Source organism: Mizuhopecten yessoensis, unplaced genomic scaffold, assembly GCF_002113885.1.
Source record: "Mizuhopecten yessoensis strain PY_sf001 unplaced genomic scaffold, ASM211388v2 scaffold11117, whole genome shotgun sequence".
Classification (NCBI taxonomy): domain Eukaryota; kingdom Metazoa; phylum Mollusca; class Bivalvia; order Pectinida; family Pectinidae; genus Mizuhopecten; species Mizuhopecten yessoensis.
The window spans coordinates 164951-192865 of NW_018408888.1; the positions used below are offsets into that span (position 1 = coordinate 164951).

Below are 27915 nucleotides of genomic sequence, written 5' to 3' on the forward strand. Positions count from 1 at the left end.
ATGTCAAATAATGTTTGACACCATACTTATTTGCTTATTGTATTTTTGTCATGTACATGTACATTTCAATGTGATGATTAAAATGGCACATAAGACGCATCTATCATATATCCATTTAATAGACCAACGAATGAAGGGCAAAGACCTTGTCTGTACGAACACACACACAAATTGACACCTTTACAAACACACACAGAGATTGACACCTTTTTGACACCTTTACAAACACACACAGAGATTGACACCTTTTTGACACCTTCACAAACACACACAGAGATTGACACCTTTACAAACACACGCAGACATTGACACCTTTACGAACACACACAGAGATTGACACATTCACAAACACACACACCGATTGACATCTTCACAAATACACACAGAGATCGACACACAAACAGCTTAACACCCACACAAACACACAAACACAGATTAAGCCTACACAAACATAAACACACACACACACATTGACACCTACACAAACACACACATATTGACACCTTCACAAACACACACACACACACACACACACACATACACATTGACACCTACACAGACACACACCTTTTTTGTCAGATAATTATTATACTAACTCCGCTGCATGTTATTCACTTAATAACAATTATGCTGAACATGAAGAAAAATACAGTTAATTTGTATGTTGAATATATGTACAATATTAATGATGATTAAAAAGGCACATATTCTCTATAAATGTATCTTATATTTAAGAATATTTACAACTTCTACAAGTTATTCATATCCATATATAATTATAGATTATATATAATATGAAACATCAATCCGCCTGAAGAAGTCCTAGAAGGCAGAAAGGCCTAGCGGATGATCTGAAAGATTTATGTTTTTATTCTATAATTATAGATATATTTTATATATAATATTGTCTAAATTCTGCTTCAGTTCATTAAATATATCATAAATGTTATATATAAAAACATATTTGATATTGTACATATGTAATACAAATCCTTCACGTCTTTTGCAGACATAATTTATTTACAAATAATCTATTATATACATCAATAAAATCATATATCCTTTACATACAACAACTGTTTTCAATGCACGATATAGAGTAAAATATGAATTGCATTCAGTATTCTTGTATGATTGACAAAAATAGGAGCTAACCAGTCATATTTGTCTCTTTTACCACCACAACAGACAATGCGTCCTATTAGATACGTGGAATACGCTGTTAAATGTCCCTCTATTGAACACCGTGAACTTTAAGGCGTTTATTATTCCTAAGCTTCCATATCCTTTGTGAGTATTTATATTCGCGATTGTTTTTATTTGCGTGGATTTTAAATTAATAAAGAAAGATATTAAGTTCGTGATCGACACACGAGTCATGTTAATAAATTATAATAATCTCACGGATAGTGATTCACTCTAAATCTAACGAAAATGCACTTAACATATTTAACAATACACAGGTATGACGAATACTTTATGTGTACAGGAAGGTTAACACCTACTGACAAAACAAGGCGATATACCAACAAACACTAACATTAAATCAACAACAACATTTCCGCGAATATCTATTTATAGATTACAAAGATTATAGTTGTACAGAATATATAGATTTCACAATTAGTTTCCACACCGCAGTCAAAAAAGTCCACTTTTACAATTAGCATGACGAACATATCGTGTGCTCGTGTAGGATTCACACCCTCTGACCAGGCGCGTGGTTCAACAAAGAACCTGTGTGTCCGGGAGCGGCTGACCCTAAACAACAAAGGGGATATACCACCAGATAGTTATAGAATATTAATCATATATGATGAATGATAAAGACAGGATGAAAGCATATGTATAATACTGTGAGTTATCACTCTTTGATTACTATAAACTAGATCTAGAAACTAATAAGTAAAATACTCAAAATATTTGAACATGTTTGATGGTATTTAAGTACAAATGATAATGATCTAACGAGAGATAATATACGCAGTCCTCTTCCAAATAAAATACATGTGTCTTCTCAAAGTTGAAACTATACTTGTTTTGGTTTGAGGAAATGGATGCTACTTTATCATAATGTTCCCTGACTGATCAGACGCAGCATTTAACAGGAAACTATTCAATATAAACAGTTTTGAGTCACTTATACCACCGTTTCCAAGATTTCACAGTTCATCACAGCGGAAAGTCGTTAAAAACTCGCTCATTGTTTTCGTAGAAATTCAGTAGATTTTCCCAAGTCTTATCACATCTAAGCAAATGTTTGTTCCCTGTCAACAGAAATCGTAAAACAATGAAATTTTACAAATAAGAGTTAATTCATGTTATTGAATAAAATATAATATACACATATATATACCACGAAAACAACATAGGAGAAAGAACCGTATATCAATGTTGTTCGAAAACACAACTGGAACTGAGAACACATCAAATCCATAAACCAACTCATATTAACCCAAGCAAAACCTAGAAAGCATTTCCTTCGCCACGCATAGCACTACATATGATGTAGCCAGTTAAACTGGGGAAGGTATTGAGTAACTAATGATATATTTCATCGTGGAAAAGAAACTGAAATTCCGTATTTGGATATAGCAGGTCGTGCTGACTACCATCAACAATTCTTCAACATAATGTGTTTAATCAAAAGTCTTTCATGAAGAAAGTCATGCCTTATTTTTTCTAGTTTTATAATAGGGCGTATCTTTCCAGAAGATCATGTTACTCAGGCCCTTGTAGGAAGCGAAGTAGTTGTGGTATTTGAAATCCATAAGCAGGTTACGAATGAGGAGATCATAAAAAAAAAAATTGGCAAGTTCGTAATATATAGTTTAATTAATTCCCAGTTGTAAAACGTGTCATACACTGTTAACCATGATCTGCACATTTTTATAACTGCAAGACAATTCAAACGTCTTCATATTGCATATTAAAATTATATCGTACTATAATTTACACATAAAGTGGATATGTCTGTTTTGAAATAAACAGTAATAAGTCGTTGGATCAGTCCACTATTGCAATCCAAAAAACATTATTGCCAACTCAATACATATGTTCAAACCAATGAAATATCAAATCTATGATTTGTTTTGTATGTAACATATAGGATAGGTACGGTACAGCTTAAATTAAATGCATACAAAACGATCTTCATATGCATATCATTGTTTCTGCCAAAGTATGATTATCCAATTAAAGTGTTTAATTTGTCTATTTGAAAGCTTAAACAAAACAATAACACCGGAACGAAGCCGACGATAAGAAATAGCTCTTTGTTTTTCCTTCCTAGTCAAACATTTTCTACTTTTCTGTTATCCGTAGACTATTGTTATTTTATATCTATTATCATCTTTGGTATACTTTTTATACAGTTTATGAAATAATGGATATGGCCACTCCTATACAAAATCTAGTATCTATATTTTCTAATGATACATGTATTCTAAATTGTTTTTGTTGGATATAACAGTACCTACCGATAATGAATAGTCCTTTCTTAGCTCTCGTTAGCGCAACGTTGATTTGGTGTCTGTCTGTGATAAATCCCAGATGCCGTAGCTTCCATCCTAGAGCGGGACGATGCTCGATCAGTGGCCTAGGCATGGAACGAACGGTACTGAGGATGACGTAGTCGCTCTCTCCTCCTAACCAATGAAATCATCCAAAAACATTCATTATTATCAATCAACGTCCATAACCGTCGAAAGGTTAACAAAAATGTAAAATGTGAGAAACATAATAAGAATCAAATGTAAAACTACTCCATTTAGTGGTTTAATTATTTAGCAGTGAAGTTGTTCGTTCAGACAAACCTTGACTGGCCACGACGGTGTCCACCCTGACGTCGGGGTATGCTATTTTCTCTTCAGTTTTTATTTCAGTTATCTTCCTATGTATGAGCTGTCTCTGGGCGTTGTATTGTGACAAAATACGTATATCTGCCACGTTTAGTTTTTCTCTTTTTACGAGATGTTCAAAGATCTCCACCTGAATTGAAAAAAACCCACCATACAATCTTTATATCTGGACCGGGTTGTTCAAAATCGTATTACATGTAGCTGGATATTTTCTAATGTGCCTTCATCATGAAGTAATTAAAAATTTACGTTTTGTTTTGCTTTCTTGTCATTATGAATCCTTATACATACAACATCAGTTTTGAATTTCATATTAAATATACCGGCTTAAATTGTGTCCGTTAAGTGTAGCTAAGTTAATTAGGTTTGAGAAACGGTGCCCTGGTCTGGAGAAGTATTCAGATGTTAAAACATGATTTATGTACCAGAGATTAGATAAGTATCATATTTGAAATTACATGTATTACAAGTGCGCAACAAACCCGAGCTATCCTCTTTATCAGACAAAGACAAATGTGTTATTGTTTGCAATAAACAAGCCTACCCACATTTGTTATTCATATGTTCTACTTCCCGGAGGCTTAAACTGAACAACAACAGTAGACAAAGCGATATGAGTGGCCGGAAATACTTACGCTCTCTGCAACCCTGAATAATGTCATGACCAAATCGAAGGCACGCAGTTAGCTATTAGATTGGTTTCAGGTGAAAAAACCCTGAAAAATCACTAGGCTGATACCTGTCCTTTGAAGACACAAACAGGCTACACCCGACTTCAAAGTCAGTTATTTTTTTATGTACATCAAAGGATTAACTAGTCTTATTGTGTCATCGACTGGGGTTGCGCGCACACAGCCTTCAGTTTTGGCATGACATAGTCTAGAGATGCAGAAAATAAAGGGAGCGAATCCCAGAAAATACGAGGATGAGGAAGAATATTGATTGCATCAATATAGTAAGATTCACCGTGTATTTACTACGTTAAGCTTTTAAAAAGAAACAATGCTCTATTCAAACAATTGACAAAACAAAGAAAACTATTTTTTAATATGTTATCCATATAGCATTCTATATTTTTATCATTTATCTATATTTTTAAAAAACTTTCTATTCTCTAATGTGATTGTGTTCAAAAAAGCTTTCAAACTAAATATTTAGTGACAATGTATTGCCAAACAGGGAAAAGCAGTCAATGTATTATACTTGTTTTACTGTTACTATGTAAACCGTTGCTGTATAATCCTGAACTATGAGCTAACATTCATATTTGTTAGGTTTGGGGTTTTAGACTTCCTTACACATGAGGTCATATTCAAATTGTTTCCATAGTTATGGGGTAAATTATGGGCCAATTTAGAGCGTCATCTCACTGAAATATCATAGCCTGGACATAGTAGATATGCGTTTACTTACTTTGTATTCCAAGTGTTTATAACACAATATCGACGATAAATAGAACAACCAGCCTATATAACACGAATCTCTTTAGCTGAGAACAGGAGCTGGAACTGTGTGAGTAGTCAATTTTATGCTTCTATGTGTTTATAAGATACAGTATTCCAATTCAAAACTACAGTGGCTATTGTCGAGGCTGAAGTATACCGTTTGCATTATCGCCATCCTATAATGGCTATCACCGAAAATATAAAAACAATTTAGAATGTAATTGAAGCAGCATATCTGTACTCGGTACAAAACTGTGTCTGCAGACGGATGAACAGATAGAACAATTCAAGTAAATTCATAAAATTGTTTCGGGATTATATTTAATTTAAAATAAATTTGTCTGATACAGAATTTGATATCAATTTGATATAAAAATTTGCTGATTAGTTCAAACCACATGATCAAACTTACGGCTTGTTTAGCTTCCTCTAGGTTGCTCTTTGATTTTTCGTTTCCTTCTTCTGTGGAAACCTCTAACGTGACCTCTTTCCCTTCAACATGTACGAAAGCGATCGGAATATGGTTCTTTGGATTATTGTTCTTCCAGATTTTCAATGGACGATTCACTAGCCAACCAGCCGTGTACTTTTGGTCTGTCGTTAGCTTGTCTCCGTAAAATTCTTTAGATGGGAAGGAACATATCCATGGATTCTATTATAAACAAACAAAATATGAAATTATATTTATAATTTAAAAAAGAATGTTTATTTGAAGTAAAATTTCTCTGACAGATTGCTAATGTTCTCTAAAACTGAAAATGGTCGTCTCTTTTTCGCTCTTAAACAATATGGCAGTTGCAATATAGTTTGACCTTACCAGTGAGTAATATCTAAAACTAATGGGCAAAATCAATCAAGTAAAGTTAGGAGGCAGAGCTAAATATTGCCATCAAGTTCTAATTGTAACAGCGGCCGTTACAAAAGTAAAAACAACTACCCCAACAGTCGAAAATGAGGCTAATTTAAGACACTGTACTCTTTTAACGGCGTATTACCTATATATAAAGTGATCGAAATTGGCCAATATCTTAATTTTGACCAAACAGATGCCGTGAAAGCCATCTCGATGCACAGTTGCAGATTTTACTCATCTACACATGCTTATACAAAGTTTCATTGGAATCTGCTGTGTAGTTCCAGAGAAAACAGTGGGCCATCTTCTGACCAATCAGACGCCACAGCGGTTATCATGTATGTGCAACAGCAATTAAAATTCCAGGTGAAACAGTATAGAAAGAATGACGGACAGTACAACCTTTTTCATAGGTTAATGCTATAGGTCAAGCCAAAGGTCACATTGACCTACTTAATGTGCATACTACTCAGCCATCGTAAGAGGTACTTGCATACCACACTTGGTTGCTTCACGTGTAATCGTATATGAGATATGTCTCAGACAAATTGTTTTCAAAGGCTAAAGTCTAAGGTCAGACCATAGGTCACGTCACTCTGATCTTTTTTTGTGCTTGACACTTAGCCATCTCAATATTATGTACTTGCAGATCAAATCCGGTTGCTGCATGTAAAAACTTTTAGAAGATATGCCCCGGACGAACTTTTAGGACGGCCGAAAAGCTAACCTACATCCCTAACCCCCCCCCCCCCCTTTAACTCTACCCGGACCTAAAAATTCAGCTCCTTCTGCCCGACCCCTTTAAATATGGAACTATTGTCTTAAAGGCAAGTTATGTATGTTCATAAATCATGAAAAGAAAAAATGTCTTGTACAAATGTTTTGTCAGAAAATATTACAGATTCTACCAAAATACGGATCTATGTATTACCATGCGGTACTGTTGCTTCAGCATCGTTAGGTGTGTTGTTGTACGACCGGCATATTTCTCAAATAAAGAGTTGACAAGTCCAAGTTCTTTTGCAGCCCTTGACTGTAAAATTGGTTGAAGCTGCTTGTGGTCTCCTATCAGCACGACCTGCGCCGCTCTGGTAGCTATTATTGGTACCATCGTCTCAGGTTCGGTACACATTCCACTTTCGTCTATGATACACTGATATATTTTGCCCTTGGTTGCTTTTAACAGCTTCGGGTTGGCAGCCATGGCAGTTGTGCAAAATATGACGTCACAATTTTGCAAAACTTCTTTTGTTGCTTCGCTCACTATCTTGAAATACGATTGCACATCATCAAAAGTCACGTCGTATTTTCGACCCTGGAACTTTTCGTCAAACTGATGTATTTCATCAGCATATGTTTTTCCTTCTCTCCGTATTAAATAGTGAACGACAACATGGTTCCTCGTCAGGTAAGGATCCGGTTTAGCATTTCTCAGAGACCGTCGTGCGGATTCTATGCGACCGGGGACAGGGAAATCCACACATTCATAAATCTGACTGTAAAACCGCACCAACCGGGGCGCCTTCGGACAGTTCATGAACCTTTCCTTCATCCATCCTAAAACAATATCGAACCAAATAGAACAATACAACACAACAAAACATAGATAGATATTAATGTATAACCTTATCATCAATCACCAAAACAAAATATATATTACCAAACTAAATACAAATATCTTTCACTTTATTCTGTATCTGGCTAAGAAGTAACTTTCCGTAGAATCAGGCAAATTAGTTTGATAGCTACAGAACATTTCCTGTCTGAACATCAAGGACACTTAATAAAGAACTAATTTACATAATAGTATGCCAGTATGCCGTGATGGTCATCCATGTGCTACGATCATCTTTAATTTGTTTCACTGGTCTGGTTATTCTGCCTTTTACCATCAGGTCGTAACGGTACGTGATGACAAAACCACGTAACACAAGGTAGACATTGCTGGTGATATGAAATCTCACTTCTGAAACCTTTCACATACCGTAAGCATATGATATATTATATTATACTTAACTGGTCCAATAACGTAAATAATTTAACGTTAAAATAGAACATATTGCTCTAAAGCGTTAATTTCTTTTTCGCGCGATCATGTCTCCTCGCAAACGAATACATTTTCCTTTAAGGCGATCTTGTTTTCCTCCTTTGCTTGCATTTTTATTTATAAGTAAAAACACATTGTACACTTTTCAAATTGTTGCCTTTTCCTTTTGTTACAATAATAAATATTAATTTCAGTACATGAAGTATTCATGATTTCATAATACAATATCAATATCTCGCCTATCCGGAGAATAGGGGGGGGGGGGGGGGGGGGGGGAGAGGCTAATGTAGTCACCCGGCGTCGGCGTCGGCGTCGGCGTCCCACCTGTTGGGGTTAAAGTTTTTGGACAAGTTTTTTTTCCAGACAGTGTTGGATCATCACACTAATACACAATTGTCTATCATGAGTTTAAGACATTTATATCGAGTGTAAGCAATATGCTTGACCATTTTTCATATTTTAGGGACCATACACAGCTTAATTGAAATTAGTTAAATTTGAGGTTAACATTTTTAGGCAAGTTTTTTTAGACCGTGTTGGATCATCACACTCAATACACATTTGTCGATTATAAGGTTGAAATATTTATATGGAGTGTAAGCAATGTGCTGAACCATATTTTCATATTTTATGGGCCAAAAACAGCTTAATTGGACTTGCCATCATTTGCTCAAACAAATGTTGGCATTATAAAGGGGCTTGGCGATAAATTGAGGGAAACGTGTAAGGAATTCTTAAGAAAAACATAATTAAGGGACCTGAAAATATGTTGGCAGTAAGTGAGGTGGTAAATGAAATGACGGACATTTTATCGAGATTTTACTGTTCATTGGTTTCTATTGATATTTGCTATTTTTCAACATAAATCACTAATAGGCGAGCCATGCTGTTCTCCAACAGCTCTTGTTTTTATAAAGAAATCATGATTTTTGTTTTTTCTTTTCGATCATGAATAATTTCCGGGCAAAACTGTTGATATTTCCTTTTCACAAGTGGAGTTGGTATATTATATGTAATGTCCAAAATAAACAAGTATATATACCAAATCGTTCACAACGAAAGGAAAGATATGCCTATACAGAATAAATGGCTTCTTGAAACACTGACACAAAATTAGCCAGCTAATTAAACAGTAACGAATTATGCTCATGTCAAATATGCAAAATATCACCATCACTTACCAATATATACAGGTCCAACAATGACGTCATGTACAGAAAATGCGTACTGTGATTTTCTCACAAAATAAATAAATAAATAAACAAACAAATCAAAAAGAAATACTTAAAAACTCACTAGCGACGAGATCCACAGATTTGTTGGACGGTCCACAGAAAAGTATTTGTCTTCTCTCTCGTCCGACTCCCTCAGCCATTTTGTTGAGTTGGTGAAATAGGTATATCAGTTTGAGACCTGTAAACGTCTTCCCTGTACCTGAAATCAGGGAAGAATCATGTTAAATATATTCAAATGCAATATCAGAAGATGGCAATCAAATGGAACAGAACAAATGGAAATAGACGACATACCGGGTGGTCCCTGTATTAAGCTGAACGACAACCTGAGGGCTGCATCAATCGCTTCTTGCTGCATCGCATTATTCTTTGGAATATCAACATTTGGCTCATTGATATCCCGCGGTAGACTCTCTACGGCATGTAAATGGTAACGCTCTAAAACAAATTTGATTCAAGATATTTGAAAAGATTAATTTAAATTCATTTTTTAATAATGGTTCCTTGAACAAAATCTCTGAGACGAGGAAACATTTTGATCAACTTTCAGGAGATATAGTGATCTGAGTATTTGCCTGTGCGTTATAGCTTCGAAAATCTGGTTTCCAAATAGAATCCGGAACACACAAATTCCATACGACCAAAACAGACGCTTGAAATACGGATACAAGATACAAGATACAAGATATATAAGCTTTGTTGTAATATTATTATTAAATAGCCCTCAAATTGGCCTGGGGGAATTTATCCATTCACCATCAACAAATTTTATCCTGAACTGAACATTTTAACCGGTCAAAAATTTAAGTGAGTAGTATTCACCAACAAGAATTTGGGTATGAATTTAATTGAAAAGAAAACCAATGCATTAATATACTGTAATTTATTTGTCTTGAAAGAGTAAGTGCTGACCTTTGGTACTATCGTAAGAAATAAAACGTGATATCTTCGGCGGGACACATTATTTTCAAGTAATTATTTATGAAAATACTTACCTAATTCTGGAATTTTCCTTCCCAGAGCAATTGCTTTTGCTAACTGTGTCGCATCCCGGAGACCTTTAATAGTTTCTTCTGCACGCCTATTGATAGGAAAAATAAAAGCAAAATCCAATAACATTTCTTGTAATATCACTGACGGTCGATACATTTTGATAAATAAAAACGGTTAAATGACTTTTCATCAATATTTAAATAAAGAAGAACATGACAAATAGAGCAGATAATGTTGTTGTAAACACTCATGTGATATAAGTTCTTGAAGTGAAACATTATTGGGTCTCCTACACACCACATTTTCTGACATGTAGGTATGTGTTTGATACCATGTCAGCTGTTACCGTTTAAGTTAGAAAGAAATCTCTCACTAACTTACCTGTGAACACTGGACTTCGTGAGCAGTTCCAAAGTACACAGGTACTTTCCTTTGTCGGGTATGTCTGGACAGTTGTGAAGATCGAATCCTATTTCATACCTAGCGCGGGTCTTTGCCCCTAGTCGTCTTGTCTTTGTTGTCCTGGCATGGCCTACCCAATCATACGTTTGGTTACTGACATTCTTGTCTTCGCATGGCAGACGAATACAAAGGAAGTCACAGCATACGACCGGATGGAATGGAACATCATGTTCATCATCATCGTCAAAGTCATCTTCTGCATCGTCTTCATCAGCGATATTGTCCTCCTTGGATTTTTTCTTAAAACCCAAATCAATGTTCCGTTCTTTACAGAATCTGGCATTCAGAGTGAATGTCCCAGTCAACTTTGTATCAAATGTCACTGGGACGTTTTTCACAAGAGGAGAATCTTCATTGCGTATGATGTTTGTGACCTCTTCCATTTCCAGTATTGGAATCCAAATTCTGAGATAGTCTCCGTCATCTTTGTAGGTTTTCTTTGTTGGCGTTGTGGTATATCTCGAAAGACAAGGAATGGGATCTGCCACGTGTTGGAGGCAAAACGCAATGGTTTCTGTAACATATACCAGTTGAATTGTGGGTACAAGACAACCATCCATTTGCTGACCACTTATCTGAACTTTTAGCGTTTGTCCGACTTCAAAAATCCTTTCAAAGGAACACAGATGTTTAAGTATATATTCATGCTTTTTTACCTCAGAGCATACGTCTGGAGCGTAAAACCTATTGTCGTCTGCATTGCCTCGGATGCTTTCAGGTTGTGGTTCGGTTTGACGAATAAACAATTGTTCCGATTCGCTCGATGTATCATCAATGGAAGCTTGTAACAAAGAAACCCAGTCGGTGTACGACACGAAGACAGAGTTACCATTCGGGTCAATAGTAAAACAGTTTTTCTGGATTTCCTTTCTCAAGTGAAAGGCTATGCGACATGTATCGTAGATAGGTTTCTTCCATTTTGCTATCACTTGTCTGGTCTTTCCGTCGAGAGGCTGTAGTTCCGGCTGGGAGCACAGTCCTAGCAGATTAAATCGTAAATGAAATGGTTCTTCTGTAAATTTGTATCCTAGGATTATGAGCTCAACTGTCGTTTGATCTAGCAATCCTACAACGATAGCGGACACTTTGGCTGCGTTCGAATTCTTCAGATGAGCAGCTAGCACGTGCGTTCGGTACTTCTGGTAAAATCTTTCTTCTCTGTGTATTCCCTCGTTTGATCGATCACATATGTCATCTATTTCCAGTGCAGTGTATGGTGGGTAAGTTTCATTTTCGATTGACGCAAGGAGTAGCCTTTGAATCACCAGATCTGTATATCTTCTAATAGGAGATGTAGCATGTGTAAAAAGGTCTACTCTCAAACCAAAATGGAGTTTATCCGTGCCATTTAGCGATCGAGAATATTTTGCCTTACGTTGGAATAGTTTCCACTTCTGTAATGCGACACTTTGCATTGGATGGTGATCATCCGTTCTAAGAAGTATTTTCAGTCTCCTGTGATCTTTCGCTGCATAAGCCTTACGCAGTTCATTCCAAATTCGTCGGTCAATTGTTATCTTTTCTTTTCTGATACCGTTTTGAAGTCCAATAATATGTGGTTCATCTGGCAAGTCACGATCTTGGAGATCCATGATGATATCTGCAATCCCGTTGTGTTCTCCCAACCAAGCACTTGTCTGTTGAGCGTCGGGGTAAGCATGGGTGCGTAGTGGAATGTTGTTCGGATAAACATCTTCTAAAATATTTGCAACCGCAACATTTGTCAGAATCATGAATTCCTCAACAAGATAATGAGCTTCGTGAATGGCATTATCCTTGTCTTCCTCTAATCCAAGTAAAGCATTTCCAGGAAAGGCAAAATGGGCTCTCTTCAGCCGATTATTTCTTAGCTTTGTTGCTAGGTCATACATTATTTTTAACTTTGTTGACAACCCCGGAACATATATATCTTTGTCTCCTAACAACACGTTCTGTACTTCTTCATAACAAAGGTTTGTTCTTGTCTTGATCACACGTCTTTTTATACTCTGTGGTTCAGGGTATTTCAGTACCTTTCCATCTTTGTTAATTTCAAAATACAGAGAGAATACATGTCGCGTTTTACCTTGTATCAGACTCAACATATTAGTACTCAAAGGCTCCGGCAGCATATGGCAAGGTTTCGCTCCCATACCAGCGTAGTTTGTCCGACATCTTTCCATTGCCTCCCGATCAACTGGGTCATCTTTTTGCACAAGTCTACAAACGTCTGCTAAATGCACACCAACTCTGTATGCAGTTTCAGTTTCTGTATCTGCAGCATTTGGTATACCTTCAACACTAAAACCATCATCCCTTACTCTCGTATTTTTACTATCGATGGTAAACACTAATGTGTCGTCAACATCAGAGGATTCTTGCTTTCTGCTCTCTTCTTTGATGATATCATGTACTGCCCGCATAGTTTCCGGTTTATAGCGTGAAGGAATCCGGTGCCGAAGCTCTGTGATGCGCAAAATATTAGAACTATTAACGTCGACAACTCCGATGACTGCGCCAAGAGGGTATTGACAGACGACATCCCATCTAAGAAAGGCGACAAGAAAAATCAGACTTTCTATTTTTTCAGGTTTGATTTTGAAAAATTTGTCGAACATTAAGTAGCCTTCGAGTTCGTTGTATCTGTATGTTTCTATCAGATACTGTTCTTCTTGTTTCCTTTCTTTCATAACACGCCTGTTTGAGATGTATATTTTTGGAACTGTTTTGCACGACGGAAACATTATCCTCCTTTCCATATCAGCTGCAGTGCAAACAAATACAGGATGTTCGATGTCGTTATATCTTGTCCTTTCTACAATCGCTACAACCCTCCCCTCAACTCGTTTTGGCCAATCGGATTGTGAGTTCCCATAACAGTTTTGTATAATTTCGACAACTACAATATCCTCATTGAAGGCCTGGCCACATTTCGATCTCCCAGAAATATAAATCTTCTCCGCAGGATAGTGATCTTCGTCTAGTGGGGTGCACACAGCCTCCCTGACACCAACAATATCGAGTGTACATCTTTTATATCTCTCTGGCTCCGATTTACATAGTTTAACTATGTTTGTATCAGTTGTTTTGGACGAAAATGAGTAAATTATCTTATTTTCGTCTATACCATTAAGAGGTGTTGAAAACTTCTCGTCAAGATCCAGCCCATATTCAAGGTACCTTTGGTCTAGAATGTCGATATCAGTGTCATCACAATATTCTTCCAAATCTGATTTGTGAAACCAGTCGTCACGGTTGTGTGACTCAGAAGCCATAGTTTATGTATACAGTCAACTATCCGTGGGTCATTGTTTCAGACCAAGCAATAAGCGGCAGACCAGGAATCCACATCCCAAATGATTGACAGCTGTTTGCTCACATGGCTAATCTCCTTGAATCTCTGAGGGACTCCGAGTGATATCTATGCACTGGTGTCTTTCTATCTGAAAGATAAAATCTGCAACCTGAGATTTATCTATGCGTATGTATACTGTTAACTGCAATACATATACAGAATTATATTGGGTTCAATATTAACAGCTTTCTGTGACATTTGTATGAAAGATTATAATATTAAGTATCATATCAAGGTCTCTCATACCATTGATACTAACTGACATGTTTGCTTTCATCACTCTCAACCATTTAACAAAAAACTGAAATTATTGCTTCAATTACCAGTACTAACCCCTTTACAATCTCCAACCAGAACTGCACAGGAACATCATATATTTTGGAGAGAAAAAATAAGAAATTGTACAACAAGTTTTTGAAGGGAGGGTTGGCTTAATTCCCTGTGTTATGACAGGAACTATGTTTACTGAAAACCACAACAAGAGACTATCCAAGTGTCAACAACAAAGTAAACCAAAACTCAAATTCGATGTAAACTAGGGAAAATATGAACACATGAAATATTGATATGGAGGCGCTAGAACAAGGACAATAATTCAGGTGTTCGGAAGGTTCAGCGTCTTCGGATTCATCGACGACATCCGCCTTGTACATCTATGTCAAATCAATATAATGTTACATCACCATTGGGAGAACCAGAGTAGTGCCTACCAAACAACAAGACACATTAAGGGGCATAATAAAAGAAATACACCATCATATCACACACAGAAATAGTATATTTCCAAATATGATTATGATGGGGACCACAGGGAAAAGCACGACATTCGGAGCAAGCTCCATAATACCGAATCAACTACGACAGGTAAACACCTAAGGTTTGGAAAGCAGGAATATAACTACAAATGTATCAAGAAATGGAAAGATCACGTTCGAAAAGTCGAAATCGTCCCACTTACCGTACAGTTTAATAGTAAGCCGTTATTTTTGGTAATGTTTTGAATAATGATCGAGAGGAAATATACTACACTGCATAACCATACAAACAAGTATAAACTTACTATAACAACTGAGTCTTATGTAAAATATACCCTGAATAAAGAACACAGAACCTAAATGTCTGGTTTTGGTTCTTAAACTTCACCATTAGCCAACGAAACAGGCCTTACAATAAGTAAATAAAATCCTGATGCTAAAAATATAGTGTTATTGTAAAACTAAAATGTAGTTGAAGGCTATTATTTATTTTTTATTCTTAACGGTCCATCAACACAAGAAGGGGTGATTTGGGCCTAGAAAAGGTAGATAAAACATGTTTAAAAGTTGAATACAAACCACACGTTTTACTTAAATGCTCATGATGTGATAACGTTTTTCAAAATGTGAATGATATCAATCGTTATAAGTTTGCGGAAATTTTGCATGGGAACACTAAATATCCAAATGGGTGATTCCTTTTTTCGTCTATTTACTGATAATTAAGTTCCTAAAGACTTGATATCTGTTGTGAAAAGTATCCAAATTGAATAAAATTGTTTGGAGATCATTATTATCCTCAACACGACATTTCTAATCAATTTCTTCAGGTTGTGTAAGTACTGACTGTAGAACGGTTCATGTAGCACAACCAGTGTAGTTCGGCACGTACTCCGTCACCTTCATCAGAAAATCTGATGACAGCACTAGTCATCGAAAGGTCACACAAAGGCTATACTGGTCGTGCTTAGTGAACTTTTTTACAATCTTATCACAATACAGACTGCTTGAAACATATCTTAGTATCTTCAATATACCTGAGAATTTCTCAATGGTCAGTAAATAATGACCGGATCTCAACGCATGATTAAAGATACATGAAAAGAGTTAGATATAGATATTTTCTTATATAAAGGTAAGATAGATAGTCATTTAAGCACAGGTAATGATTTAGATTTCAACAAATGTTATTGGACAAAACCATTGAACAATTGGACGAGACAACAGTCTTAGCTTATATACGTATTCTCCTATCCGGTATAGATGGACAAAGCATGAATTTAATACATATCAAGACACACTCATATACACTTACAAACATACAGGCTAGAACATTCAACCAAGTTATAATCATAAGAAAGAAAAAGAAACATTATTCGATGACATTTAAAAACTTACACACACACACTCACATACACACATATATGAATTTGCATTCGCGCGCGCACACACACACACACACACAATCCCTTACTCAAAAAGCAGATTGAATAAATAAATAATCTATAAATATATATATATATATATCAAAATACATGTAATTAAATATAAAATATAAAATATAAAATGACAACAGTCCTAATTCTAATTAAATATGTTAATAGCAGAAATGTAATTTTGAACTTTTGAGAGAATAAATAAATTATCATCAGAAGATAGATAAGCATTACTAGATGTAAGTAGACCAACAGATGAATATCCAAAATTATTAGTGATGTCAGTTATGAAATGTCTATAGTTAGTATAAAGTGGACAGAAGAAGAAATAGTGTTCAGCATTTTTACAAGATGCGCCACAAGAGCAAGATGGATCAACTATCAAGTGATCATTGAATTTATCAAAATTTAAATTGCTAGCGCTTTTACGTAATTAACACAAAAACATATTTAGTTTGGATTACAGGTGATGAAGTCTTCAGAAATGTTCCTGGGAGGTGTTTGAATTTTGTTATTTTCTTTATAAAAGAACTGATAATGAGAAAAAGTGACAGACTGATCGAGATTGTTCCATAGGCGCATGACATCAGGAAAGAAACTACGGCTGTAGATACTAGTTCTAGATTGAGGAATGTTAAAACTCTTTTTGTCCGTAGATGGTGATTGACTTCTATATTGATATAAGGTTCAATGATGTCAAATAAATAATCAGGTGTTAATTGGTTGAGGATTTTATACATAAAGACTAGTTTATGCTTATTTCGCCGATCTTTTAATTTTTCAAAACCTGTTTCATAGTATAAGTTATGATGAAATGTACCCCTTCTTAGGCCAGTTATAATTTTCATAGCTTCAATTTGAACAGATTCAATTAGTTTTTCTTCCCCAATGTTACAGTTACCCCAGACAGAAGAGGCATATTCTAAAGTAGGACGAATGAAGGAGAGATGTAGTAATTCTAAAGATTTCCTATCAATTTTATGTTTTAGCATACGTAGAATATTTAATCTTTTACATGATTTATCATAAATATATTTAATATGATCACCCCAAGAACCATTAGAATTAAATACTACGCCAAGATGTTTATGAGATTTATGTTAATGAATTATCTGATTATCAAATATAAGTAATGGTTGCTGTCTATTTTTCTTAGTTACAGTTAATGCAATAGTTTTTTGAGAATTAAAATTGATTTGCCAGAGTTTTGCCCAATTATTAATGGATTCAAGATCATCATTAAGTTCTTCTGCTGGAGAAATTACATCTTTGTCAACTATTACATAAAGAGACGTATCATCAGCAAAAAGTTCTACATTAGTGTTAATTTTATGAGTAATATCATTAATGAATAAAAGAAATAAAAAGGACCAAGAACTGAACCTTGTGGAACACCAGCAGAAATTGATTTAAAATAAGACGCATAACCTTCAAAATAACACGTTGTTATGATCTACACGCGTGAATGTTTTTTTGGCGAATAATAAGCCATGGTCTATAAACCACATTACAATATAAACTGAAAAAAAATAACACGATAATTGTTAAATCAAATATTATCATAAAAAAAAGCCATCAAGGCAATTTATAGAGATTAACAATGTTGTTGTGAAAAGCAAATGTTTGTGAGCAATTACTTGCTGGTGAACTTGTTTCTAATTTGTCTTGAATAAATGTTTAATCACTTTCATAGAATGAATAGTTTTTAATATTTCACTGGTAAAATGTGATAAACCAGTACTCCCACATTTGTAACTGCTGACATATCATCAGATAAAACTGCCTCATAGACACATGTCAACTCAACAACTTAATAATGCCTTATAAACACGTGTCAACTAAACAACATACTACTGCCTTACAAACACGTGTCCACACAACAACATACTACTGCCGCATAGACACATATCAACTTATCAACTTACTACTTCCTTAGAGACACGTGTCCATACAATAACTACTTCGGCCCAATAGACACGTATAAGCTCAAAAGATTACTATTGCCTTACAAACACGTGTCAACACAACAACTTACTGCTACCATAAAGACACGTGTCAACACAACAACTTACTGCTACCATAAAGACACGTGTCAACTCAACTACTTAAAACTGCATTATAAACACGTATCAACTCAACAACGTACTACTGCCTTATAGACATTATTAACTTAACAAATTACAAATGACTTATATATGAAGAAAGGTGTCATCTCAACATCTTATTTCAGGTTTATAGAAACGTGTCTTCTCAACAGCTTAGTGCTGACATTACTTGAGATATAACTTGCTATAGAGATGTGTCATTTCAACCATGAACTACAGGCTGATAGACCACTGCCAACTTAACAAATTTCTACTGACTTATAAACACGTGTCAACTCAACAAACCAATGCTGTCAGTACATTAGATAAAACTGGCTATAGAGATGTGTCATTTCAACCATGAACTACATACAGCCTGATAGACCACTGTCAACTTAACAACTTTCTACTGACTTATAGACACGGATCAACTCAACAACTTACTACTTGGTTACAGACACGTGTCAACTCATCAAACCACTGCTGACATTACAACAGATCAAACTTGCTTTAGACAAACTACAGCCTTAAGACACGTGTCAACTCAACAAACCATTACTGACATTACCAAAGATAAAACTTGCTATAGACATATGTCATGTAAACAATATATTACAGGTTTGTAGACACGTGTCAACTCATCAAACCACTACCAACATTACATGAAATTAACAGGATTATAGACACGTGTCAGTCCAACCATATATAACAGAGTTATAGACACATGTCAACTCAACAAACCACTACTGACATTACAACATAAATAGAATGACCAGAATTATTTGAGTCTTAACATTCCACGAGTAATTACTTATGAGTATTGTACATGGAAATGTCAAATATAGGACTCCCATTATAATTATATTCTTAATCAAAATATTCTATGTCAGATATATCTCATCAAAATACATGTAAATAATGCTGATTGGAAAGGACGTACACCATAATTGAAGGCAAACCAAATCCTGTTCACTACTATGTTTGTGACGTTAATATCTATATTTAGTGATTCCGTGTTGCTTGTTAAGGTCATAGGAGTGTATTGCTAAACGGAAATAGGAAGTACATGCCTAGTTGAAAATCCAATGTAGGGAGACAGTATCACAATTTCCGTACATTCTAATGTTTAATGTTATAATGATGAATATAGTGTATGCTTATTATTGACAGAACAGTGTGTACTTTCAATATTAAAGTATTTCAAAGCAATCAAGGCATTACTTCAGTTGTTTTTTAATCAATGAGTCACATGTGTCCATTTTTATGTACTTCAGGAAACCGGCTACCTATTTCACTACTGTGAAGTTTTTCAAGAACGATAACTCTTACATGCAATTCCTATGTGTATATGGTTTCATTTTAAAATGTCAATTTTTAATCGTTTATAGATAATTGATTTTACACAATTTCAGCATTTATGAAATTGATATACATTTATACAATACTTATCTATGTCAGTATCATTTTTATTGACTTTATTTTGCAAAGCATTGTGTGTTTCATTTTTTTTTTCAAAATTCATTCCTTTTTACATAAATTTCCATTTAAAAATCCTTAAAATTCTGACAACCTATATTTTTTTGGTGGCAGAAAATGTTCTCTTCTTCAAAGCAATATAACTACAAAACTTGAAGAAATTCTACTGAGAAATGGCGACACAATCCTATTACCTTAAGGTAATGAATCAGTTTAATGATGTGTATACCTTGCATACGGTCTTTTTACTAACTTTTCTGTTATACTTTCCATGTAATGTACTGTTTTACTCTACTCTAAATCCACTCAGTGCACAGACGAATTCCAGAGATTGTCATTATGTCTATCGTAAGTTTGTTTACACCAGAAACCTATTGATGTGTCCTAATGTTTACCACTCAATTGTCTTTGATATTGGATAAATATAAGAATATCGTAATTATATTTATTTGGACACATCTATATTGTGAGGATTATTACTATATGAACACATTGATCATCCGAGCATTTGCAGGTAAAATTACATACCCTAGCTATTACTTTACATATTGTTTACTTTTTGATGAATCACATTTTTTCAAACTTAGAAACATTGAATATCTTTTATGTACCATTAAAAATATATTTCTTCTTTGCACTGATATTGAACTAAATCCAGGACCCCAATGTAGCATAGAAATTTCACATCTTAATATTAGATCTCTCAGAACCAAACTTGATATCATTGAAGCAGAATTACACGAAAGTGACATATTATGTCTTACTGAAACACACCTTTCTCCAAATATAACTGATGCTGAAATAACACTTAACTCCCATTCCCATAACATTTACAGACTTGATAGAAAAACTGGACCTGGGGGAGGAGTAATTATTTATCACAAAGACACAGTACATACCGAAAGAAGAATTGATCTTGAGCATGAAGATATAGAAATGATATGGATTGAAGTATTATTCAATAAGCAAAAAATAGTATTAGGATGTATTTATAGACCTGAAGCAAATGTTGAATATTGGGATAAATTAGACCATGTTCTAGATAATGCATGTAGCACATCACTTAACATCATAATAACTGGGGATATAAATGTAAAGATGTTGAATATACCTACTAACCACCATTTAAATAGACTAATGGTAAAATATAACTTTACAAATCTAATTAATAAACATACCAGGATAACACAACCTACTGCCACTGGTATTGATATTTTATTCACTAATAATATTAATCTTATAAAACATAAAACAGTGAATACACCAATATGCAGTGATCATTCTGTTATTCATTTTACCTGTTCATATTCTGTATTTAAGCAAAAATCCTACCAGAAAACTATACTTAACTATGAGAATGCAGATTTTGATGAAATGAATATAGCTCTAAATGAAATAAATTGGGAAATACTAATAAATACACTTGACTAGAATGAGTTTGATATTTTTTTAACAGATTCTATTAATAATCAAATAGAAGAATGTATACCATCCAAACTTATAACTGATCGCCCTAATGATAAACCTTGGATGAGGAATATTATAAGGCAAAAAATTAGACAGAGAAATAGATTACATAAAAAAAGCTCTAAATAACAACACTGCAATTAATTGGGAAATTTTCAGAAAGGCTAGAAATGAAGTAGTAGACCTTGTTAGAGAAGCTTAAAACACTTATTACGAAAAATTACAACAATCACTTAGTGACCAATCTGTGCCTCCTAATAAGTAGTGGAAAATTGCTGGATCTGTCATGAATTCAAATAATGTATCAAATTGTCTTCCTCCTCTTTCTGATAATAATAACTTAACACATCATCCATTTGAAAAAGCAGAATGTCTAAATAACTACTTCAGCTCAATATTAACTTCTTCTGAAAATCTTGAACCCCTTACCCCCCATGAACATACTTTTCCCTTCCTTCTAGACAATATCATTATATCTGAAGAGGACAATTAAAGATCAACGGTGTTTACTTAATGATAAAAACCTCCTGGCCCAGATGGCATGATACCCAGATAATAAAGAAATTAGCACCTTCTCTAGTATGTACTTTAACTTTCTTTGTAATAAGACTATTGAACCTGGTATTATACCTCTTTCTTGGAAAACAGCTAATATTAATGCAATGATGTATCTAACTATAGGCCAATATCTATTACATCATGTTTTAGCAAAATTGTTGAAAAAGTTATTTTTAAATATATGTTTAATTATATGAAAGAATGTGATATCATAACGATACACCAATCAGGCCTTTTACCAAGAGACTCGACTGTAAACCAGTTATTATCTATATATGACACTATTGTAAATAACTTGGATCAACAAAAATGAAATCAGATTTGTATTTTGTGATGTGAGTAAGGCGTTTGATAGAGTTTGGCATGAAGGTTTACTTTTTAAATTGGAATCGAATGGCATCAAAGGGAAAATATTACAATGGTTTAGTAATTATCTTTCTGATAGAAAGCAGAGAGTATCAACAGAGGAGTTTTATTCAACTTTTAAGCATGTCAAAGCCGGTGGACCCCAAGGCTCGGTCCTTGGTCCATTTCTTTTCCTAATCTATATTAATGATATAACAGAATATGTAACAAGTAAAATAAAACTTTTTGCAGATGATTCTCTCTCTATTAAGTAATAGACAACAATCGAAATGAAATTGCAGTGAAATTAAAAAATTATCTAGGTAATATTAATGTATGGGCAAAAAAATGGGATATCAAATTTAATTCACTAAAAACTGAATCTGTAATCTTCTCGAGGAAAAGGAAACTAAATCATCCAGATATATTATTTGGTAATGAAACTGTAAGTAACAAACAAACTCATAAGCATCTTGGTTTAACTTTTAGTAGTGATGGAAAATGGACGTATCATATTGATAATATTTATGAGCTAGCTTATAAAAGAATGAATATATTGAGAATGTTAAAACACAAATTGGATAGAAAAAGTCTAATAACAATATATACCTCTTTTATTAGACCAATACTTTAATATGGGGATGTAGTATGGGATAACTGTAATAACCAAAATAAAAAATATTCTTGAGTAAATCCAGCTAGAGGCATTAAGGATTATTACAAGACTGCGTAGAGGGACCTCTCATTGTAAGATTTATGCAGAAACTGGACTTGAATCACTTTGTTGTAGGCGAAAAAAATCCTAAATTAGCACTTATGTTCAAAATTTTAAATAATGAATCGCCTAAGTACTTAGAAGACATCATTAAACCATACCTTCACAGCAATATAAATGTAAGATACCTACTAAGAAATAGCCGTATTTTTAATCCCCCTTTCTGTAGAACTGAGAATTATTTCAATAGTTATTTTCCCTCAATGTGTAGAGAATTTAACCTTCTGTCTGCAGAAACTTTAAATGCTACTTCCCTTCAACAATTTAAAAATTTCATCAAGTCTGATAATATAAACAACACTGAAGATATTGCTAGAATGTTTAAATACTATAGGCCAAGAAAATTCAATATCATAATTTGTCAGCTGAGAAATCATGCTAGCAACCTAAATAGTGACTGATATATGGATCATCTGAATGACACACCAGCATCTAGATGTGGACATGAAAATGAAAATATATTTCATTTTATATTTGAATGCCCACTCTATAACAACTTTAGAATGCGATTAGTAATAAAAAATTCTCAATTTTGTATAACTGGTAATCATGATCATTTTAATCTAAAAACTCTATGAAAGGGATGCTTAATATGCAGCGCTGATATTAACATATCCATTTTAAAAAGTATATCTGACTACATTTGTCAAACTAATAGGCTTGATATGCAATCTCACTCACAGCAAAACTTCACATTGAAAGAGATGCTATTAGTTATAGTGTCATGATCACTCTGCTAATAAGTATTGATAATGGTGTAAATCTATCTTCACAACATCTCTGGTATTCGGCTGGACTGGATGGAATTTATGAGTGTACTATTTTATAACCTGTTCTAACTATTTCATAGTAACATGAATATTCTATAGTGCCTTGTTGAATAAATTTTAAGAGAATCAACTCCAATAATATATCATAATAACTACATTTTTCCTATATGAATCCATATCATATTCAGAAATTTTACAAAATGTTTATTTCATGGTAACTTATCCTATATATCCAATGGGTGGATTGCCAATGTGTTTATACACAAGGACTTTTGGGCCTGTATCCCTTGGTTTTTATGTAGGATGGATTGTCAATAAATATAAAGAATACAATATGATTTATTTAATTATTAATATACACAGAAAATGATTAAAGCAAAGTTGAACATGTTAATTTCACAAGCTAAATTGGAGTTATCTCCCCTGCAATGTTTAATTGGATTGTTATGATAGAATATATGTAATGTTTGTAAATAAGTTCGGAAAGGACTTAAATAGGCCTAGCCTGATGTCCAATCCAATTGACATATATAAAGTCAGTAAAACCTGATGAAATGACAACAGATACACATTTCTATAGCCCATATCTTACAGGCTTGTAGACACGTGTCAACTCAACAAACCACTACTGACATTACAACAGATAAAAATTTCTTTAGCCCATATCTTACAGGCTTGTAGACACGTGTCAACTCAACAAACCAATACTGACATTACAACAGATACAAATTTCAATAGCCCATATCTTACAGGCTTGTAGAAACGTGTCAACTCAACAAACCACTACTGACATTACAACAGATACACATTTCTATAGCTCATATCCTACAGGCTTGTAGACACGTGTCAACTCAACAAACCAATACTGACATTACAACAGATACAAATTTATATTGCCCATATCTTACAGGCTTGTAGACACGTGGCAACTCAACAAACCACTACTGACATTACAACAGATACAAATTTCTATAGCCCATATCCTACAGGCTTGTAGACACGTGGCAACTCAACAAACCACTACTGACATTACAACAGATACAAATTTCTATAGCCCATATCCTACAGGCTTGTAGACACGTGTCAACTCAACAAACCACTACTGACATTACATGAAATAAACTGCCTTATAGACACGTGCCGTATCAGCAAATTACTAAAGGAATATAGACACGTATCAACTTAACAAATTACTACTGACTTATAAACGCGTGTCACTTCAAAAAACCACTACTGACATTAAATAAGATAAAAATGGCGTATAGACACGTGTCTTATCAACCATATATTATATGCTTCAAGCCACTCAATAACTCACTACTGCACTATAGACACTCGTCAATTCAACAATTTCATACTGGCGTCAAGACATGTGACAACTCAACAAACCACTGCTGACATTACATCAGATACAACTGGCTTATAGGTCGTATCAACTAACAGCTGATATACTGTTTAATTCACTCTCGTGAAGACGTTGTTTATCGTCCATATATTATTAGTTATATATTCAGTTACTGACCCTCTACGGAACCATAGAGGATCAGTAAGATTTATAGGGGGCGAGGGCGGAGCCCGAGCATCCTACACATCTAACTGACCCTCTATGGTTCTGAAGAGGGTCAGTAACTGACTATATAACGAATTTATCGCATCGAGGACCCTTTTTGCTTAAAATAGAAATGATGTAATGCATAACAAAACAATATGAATATTTCACAAATTTAATCAACACTGTAAATGAAAATAAAATAAATTATATAACAAAAACATAACATGTAACAGTTTTTTGTTCTTGCAACAAGATATCACACAGATCGTTAACATTTTCTCATTTGTTAATTGTGAGATTTTGGTTTTGAAGCGGTGAGCAATGGGCGACAATATTGCCCTATAATGCAATCCTACTGACCCTCTATAGAAAATTAGAGGGTCACCATGTGACAGCTCTAAACCAATGTTTTTTGGACATTTTTGTCCGAGGTGCGATAAATATATATATGTAGACATATAAAACCAACAGGGCAAATAGAGTTGTTATCGCTTGAAGGGGACGCAATCCTTGAAATTGCATTGTATTAACGACGATCAGTATGGACACGAGTCGTGTCTACTAGTATTTGTATTGTTTGACAAAATTGTCATGTGTCGGGAAGCCCACACGAACAGGGTGAATCTGCCCATTTAAAAAAAAACCGCTGCTAGTTTGTTGTACCCCATTTTCCCCTTATCAAGGCACTACCGCCGACCTGCTCTAAATGAAGCCCTTTCAAACAAGGGCTGGCTACGTCCCGCAAGCATATTGGTTAAATAGCAATATTTGTGATATGTGTAGTTAGCTGATAATAGTAATGTAACATACTGGCCTGCATGCGTTAATCGTTGCCATTTCTTCATCCGGGTACTATGTAATCGTTGTTTGTTCCCCTGTTTTTCATGTGAGAAAAACGTTGATGCAGGTATATAAAGTCACTTAGTATTCGAGTGTTAAACCCGGTTACCGTAGTTTGTGTAGTGCATGTCTAGACGTTGGTTAGTGACGTATCGGTTCCGGCCTGTTCAGGAACGTACATGAACGCCTCGATGCACTACTGTTAAACGCAAAGGGGCACATTGAAACATGCAATTCAATATGGGGTTTTCATTTTTAAATACCCCGTTGGCATAACGAACGAGAACATTCGCATATTGCTTTATAAATAAAGCACGACGCATATTGATTTTTTTCACAGTAATGCATTCAAATCACATTCATGGTTACATAATCGTATCTCATAACATAAACAAGCAGTGTTATCTGTTGAAAGTGTCACGTGATCAACTACCGGCCCTACAAGGACTGTTTTAAAATCAATTGTGGTTATTTTGAATGAAATGTTCTAAATTAATTATACCAAGGATTAGCGACCGACAGCTGTTCCCTGGTTGTCGACAGCAACAGTGGCATTGTGAAACGTAAATTGTGACCTTGTGACCTTCAGTAATAAATAGATTTATAACAATTATTCATTGAGGCCTTTACTGAACTCATTCCCGTTTTGTCATGAACCAGTTCATATTTGTTTTAACAAATGAAACTTATCAACTTTTCCATAGGGAAGTGCCTACTTTTCTCCATGCAGTTGTGAACACCTACAAGTAGCACGAAAACACAGGGTTCTGGCGCGCTTTCCCCCGTTTGATTAGCTGAAAAAAACAGGGTTCTGACGTGCTTTCCCCATTTGATTAGCATGGGGAAATGTTCCCTGCCCTGATGCGAGTGTAATAAGTGACGTCACAGAAATGTTATTGTAGCCAGGTCAACTCTACATTGGTTCATGACAGAATAACCAATACTGTGATTCCATTTTAGTGGTTTATTTCATATCACAAAGAAGACCCTACAGTAACACAAATACAACATATAAGAACAAGTACGATAAAACTAGTCTGTGATATATACATGTACACTACACGAGAAATATACTTTATCACATACATATCAAATACAAATTCCCCGTAACGGATACAATTAACATTAACACTTTATAATAAATATATCATTCTGCTTCATGATAAATTAAACAATTTATCCATTTAGTTAACATACATTATTTTCAATAGTCCCATAATTTACATAGCGTATTAATTAACAAATACCTACCCTATCAAACCGACAGGGGTCTTAATGATAATACTTATAATGGCTTGTCGTCTATATATTCAATTCATCTGTAGGGAAAAAATAGAACATCTTAATTAAGTAAATAATTTATAAAATAGGCTTAATAAATACAATTGGTTCTCATTATAAAAAGTATGACGAACCACACCAAAAATATGTCAAATAAAGGAAAGATAATTCAGCCTCCTCTGATTGAAAAATATATAATTCCTTAAAGGTTATTGATAGCATAACTTAAAATGGTTTATAATTTTTATTACTTACTTTATGATATTGGTGCACTTTAAATTCATAGTCTGCAGGTATAGGTCGTCTATATAGGTTGTACGAGAACGTGTTACATGTACGTCAGGTAC

At 34.5% G+C, this 27915-nt stretch overlaps 1 protein-coding gene across 3 annotated transcripts; it reads right to left on the reverse strand.

Annotated features, from left to right (window-relative positions):
- Positions 1–984: 984 nt before the first annotated feature.
- On the reverse strand, positions 985–27915 carry LOC110466095 (helicase with zinc finger domain 2-like). Of its 3 annotated transcripts, XM_021522398.1 has the most exons (12): positions 27824–27915; positions 27539–27606; positions 26258–26486; positions 10815–14317; positions 10436–10521; positions 9735–9878; positions 9502–9639; positions 7090–7715; positions 5718–5957; positions 3816–3990; positions 3480–3647; positions 985–2267 (listed from the first exon to the last, which is right to left on the reverse strand). In XM_021522398.1, exons 4-12 carry the CDS (start codon positions 14147–14149, stop codon positions 2173–2175), a joined length of 5007 nt encoding a protein of 1668 aa, XP_021378073.1. In that variant the 5' UTR covers positions 14150–14317; positions 26258–26486; positions 27539–27606; positions 27824–27915; the 3' UTR covers positions 985–2172. The 3 variants fall into 3 exon arrangements, with proteins under 3 accessions (XP_021378073.1, XP_021378075.1, XP_021378074.1); XM_021522400.1 differs by lacking the exon at positions 27539–27606 and having other exon boundaries at positions 26258–26322; XM_021522399.1 differs by lacking the exons at positions 27539–27606; positions 27824–27915 and having other exon boundaries at positions 26258–26583.

Excerpts from the sequence above, each read along its gene's own strand:
- LOC110466095 (XM_021522400.1), bottom strand. The coding sequence starts at position 14,149 with ATGGCTTCTGAGTCACACAACCGTGACGACTGGTTTCACAAATCAGAT. Across the intron at positions 10,522-10,814 it reads ACGAAGTCCAGTGTTCACAG|GCGTGCAGAAGAAACTATTA; the intron begins GTAAGTTAGTGA and ends TCCTATCAATAG. Across the intron at positions 9,879-10,435 it reads AAGGAAAATTCCAGAATTAG|AGCGTTACCATTTACATGCC; the intron begins GTAAGTATTTTC and ends AATTTGTTTTAG.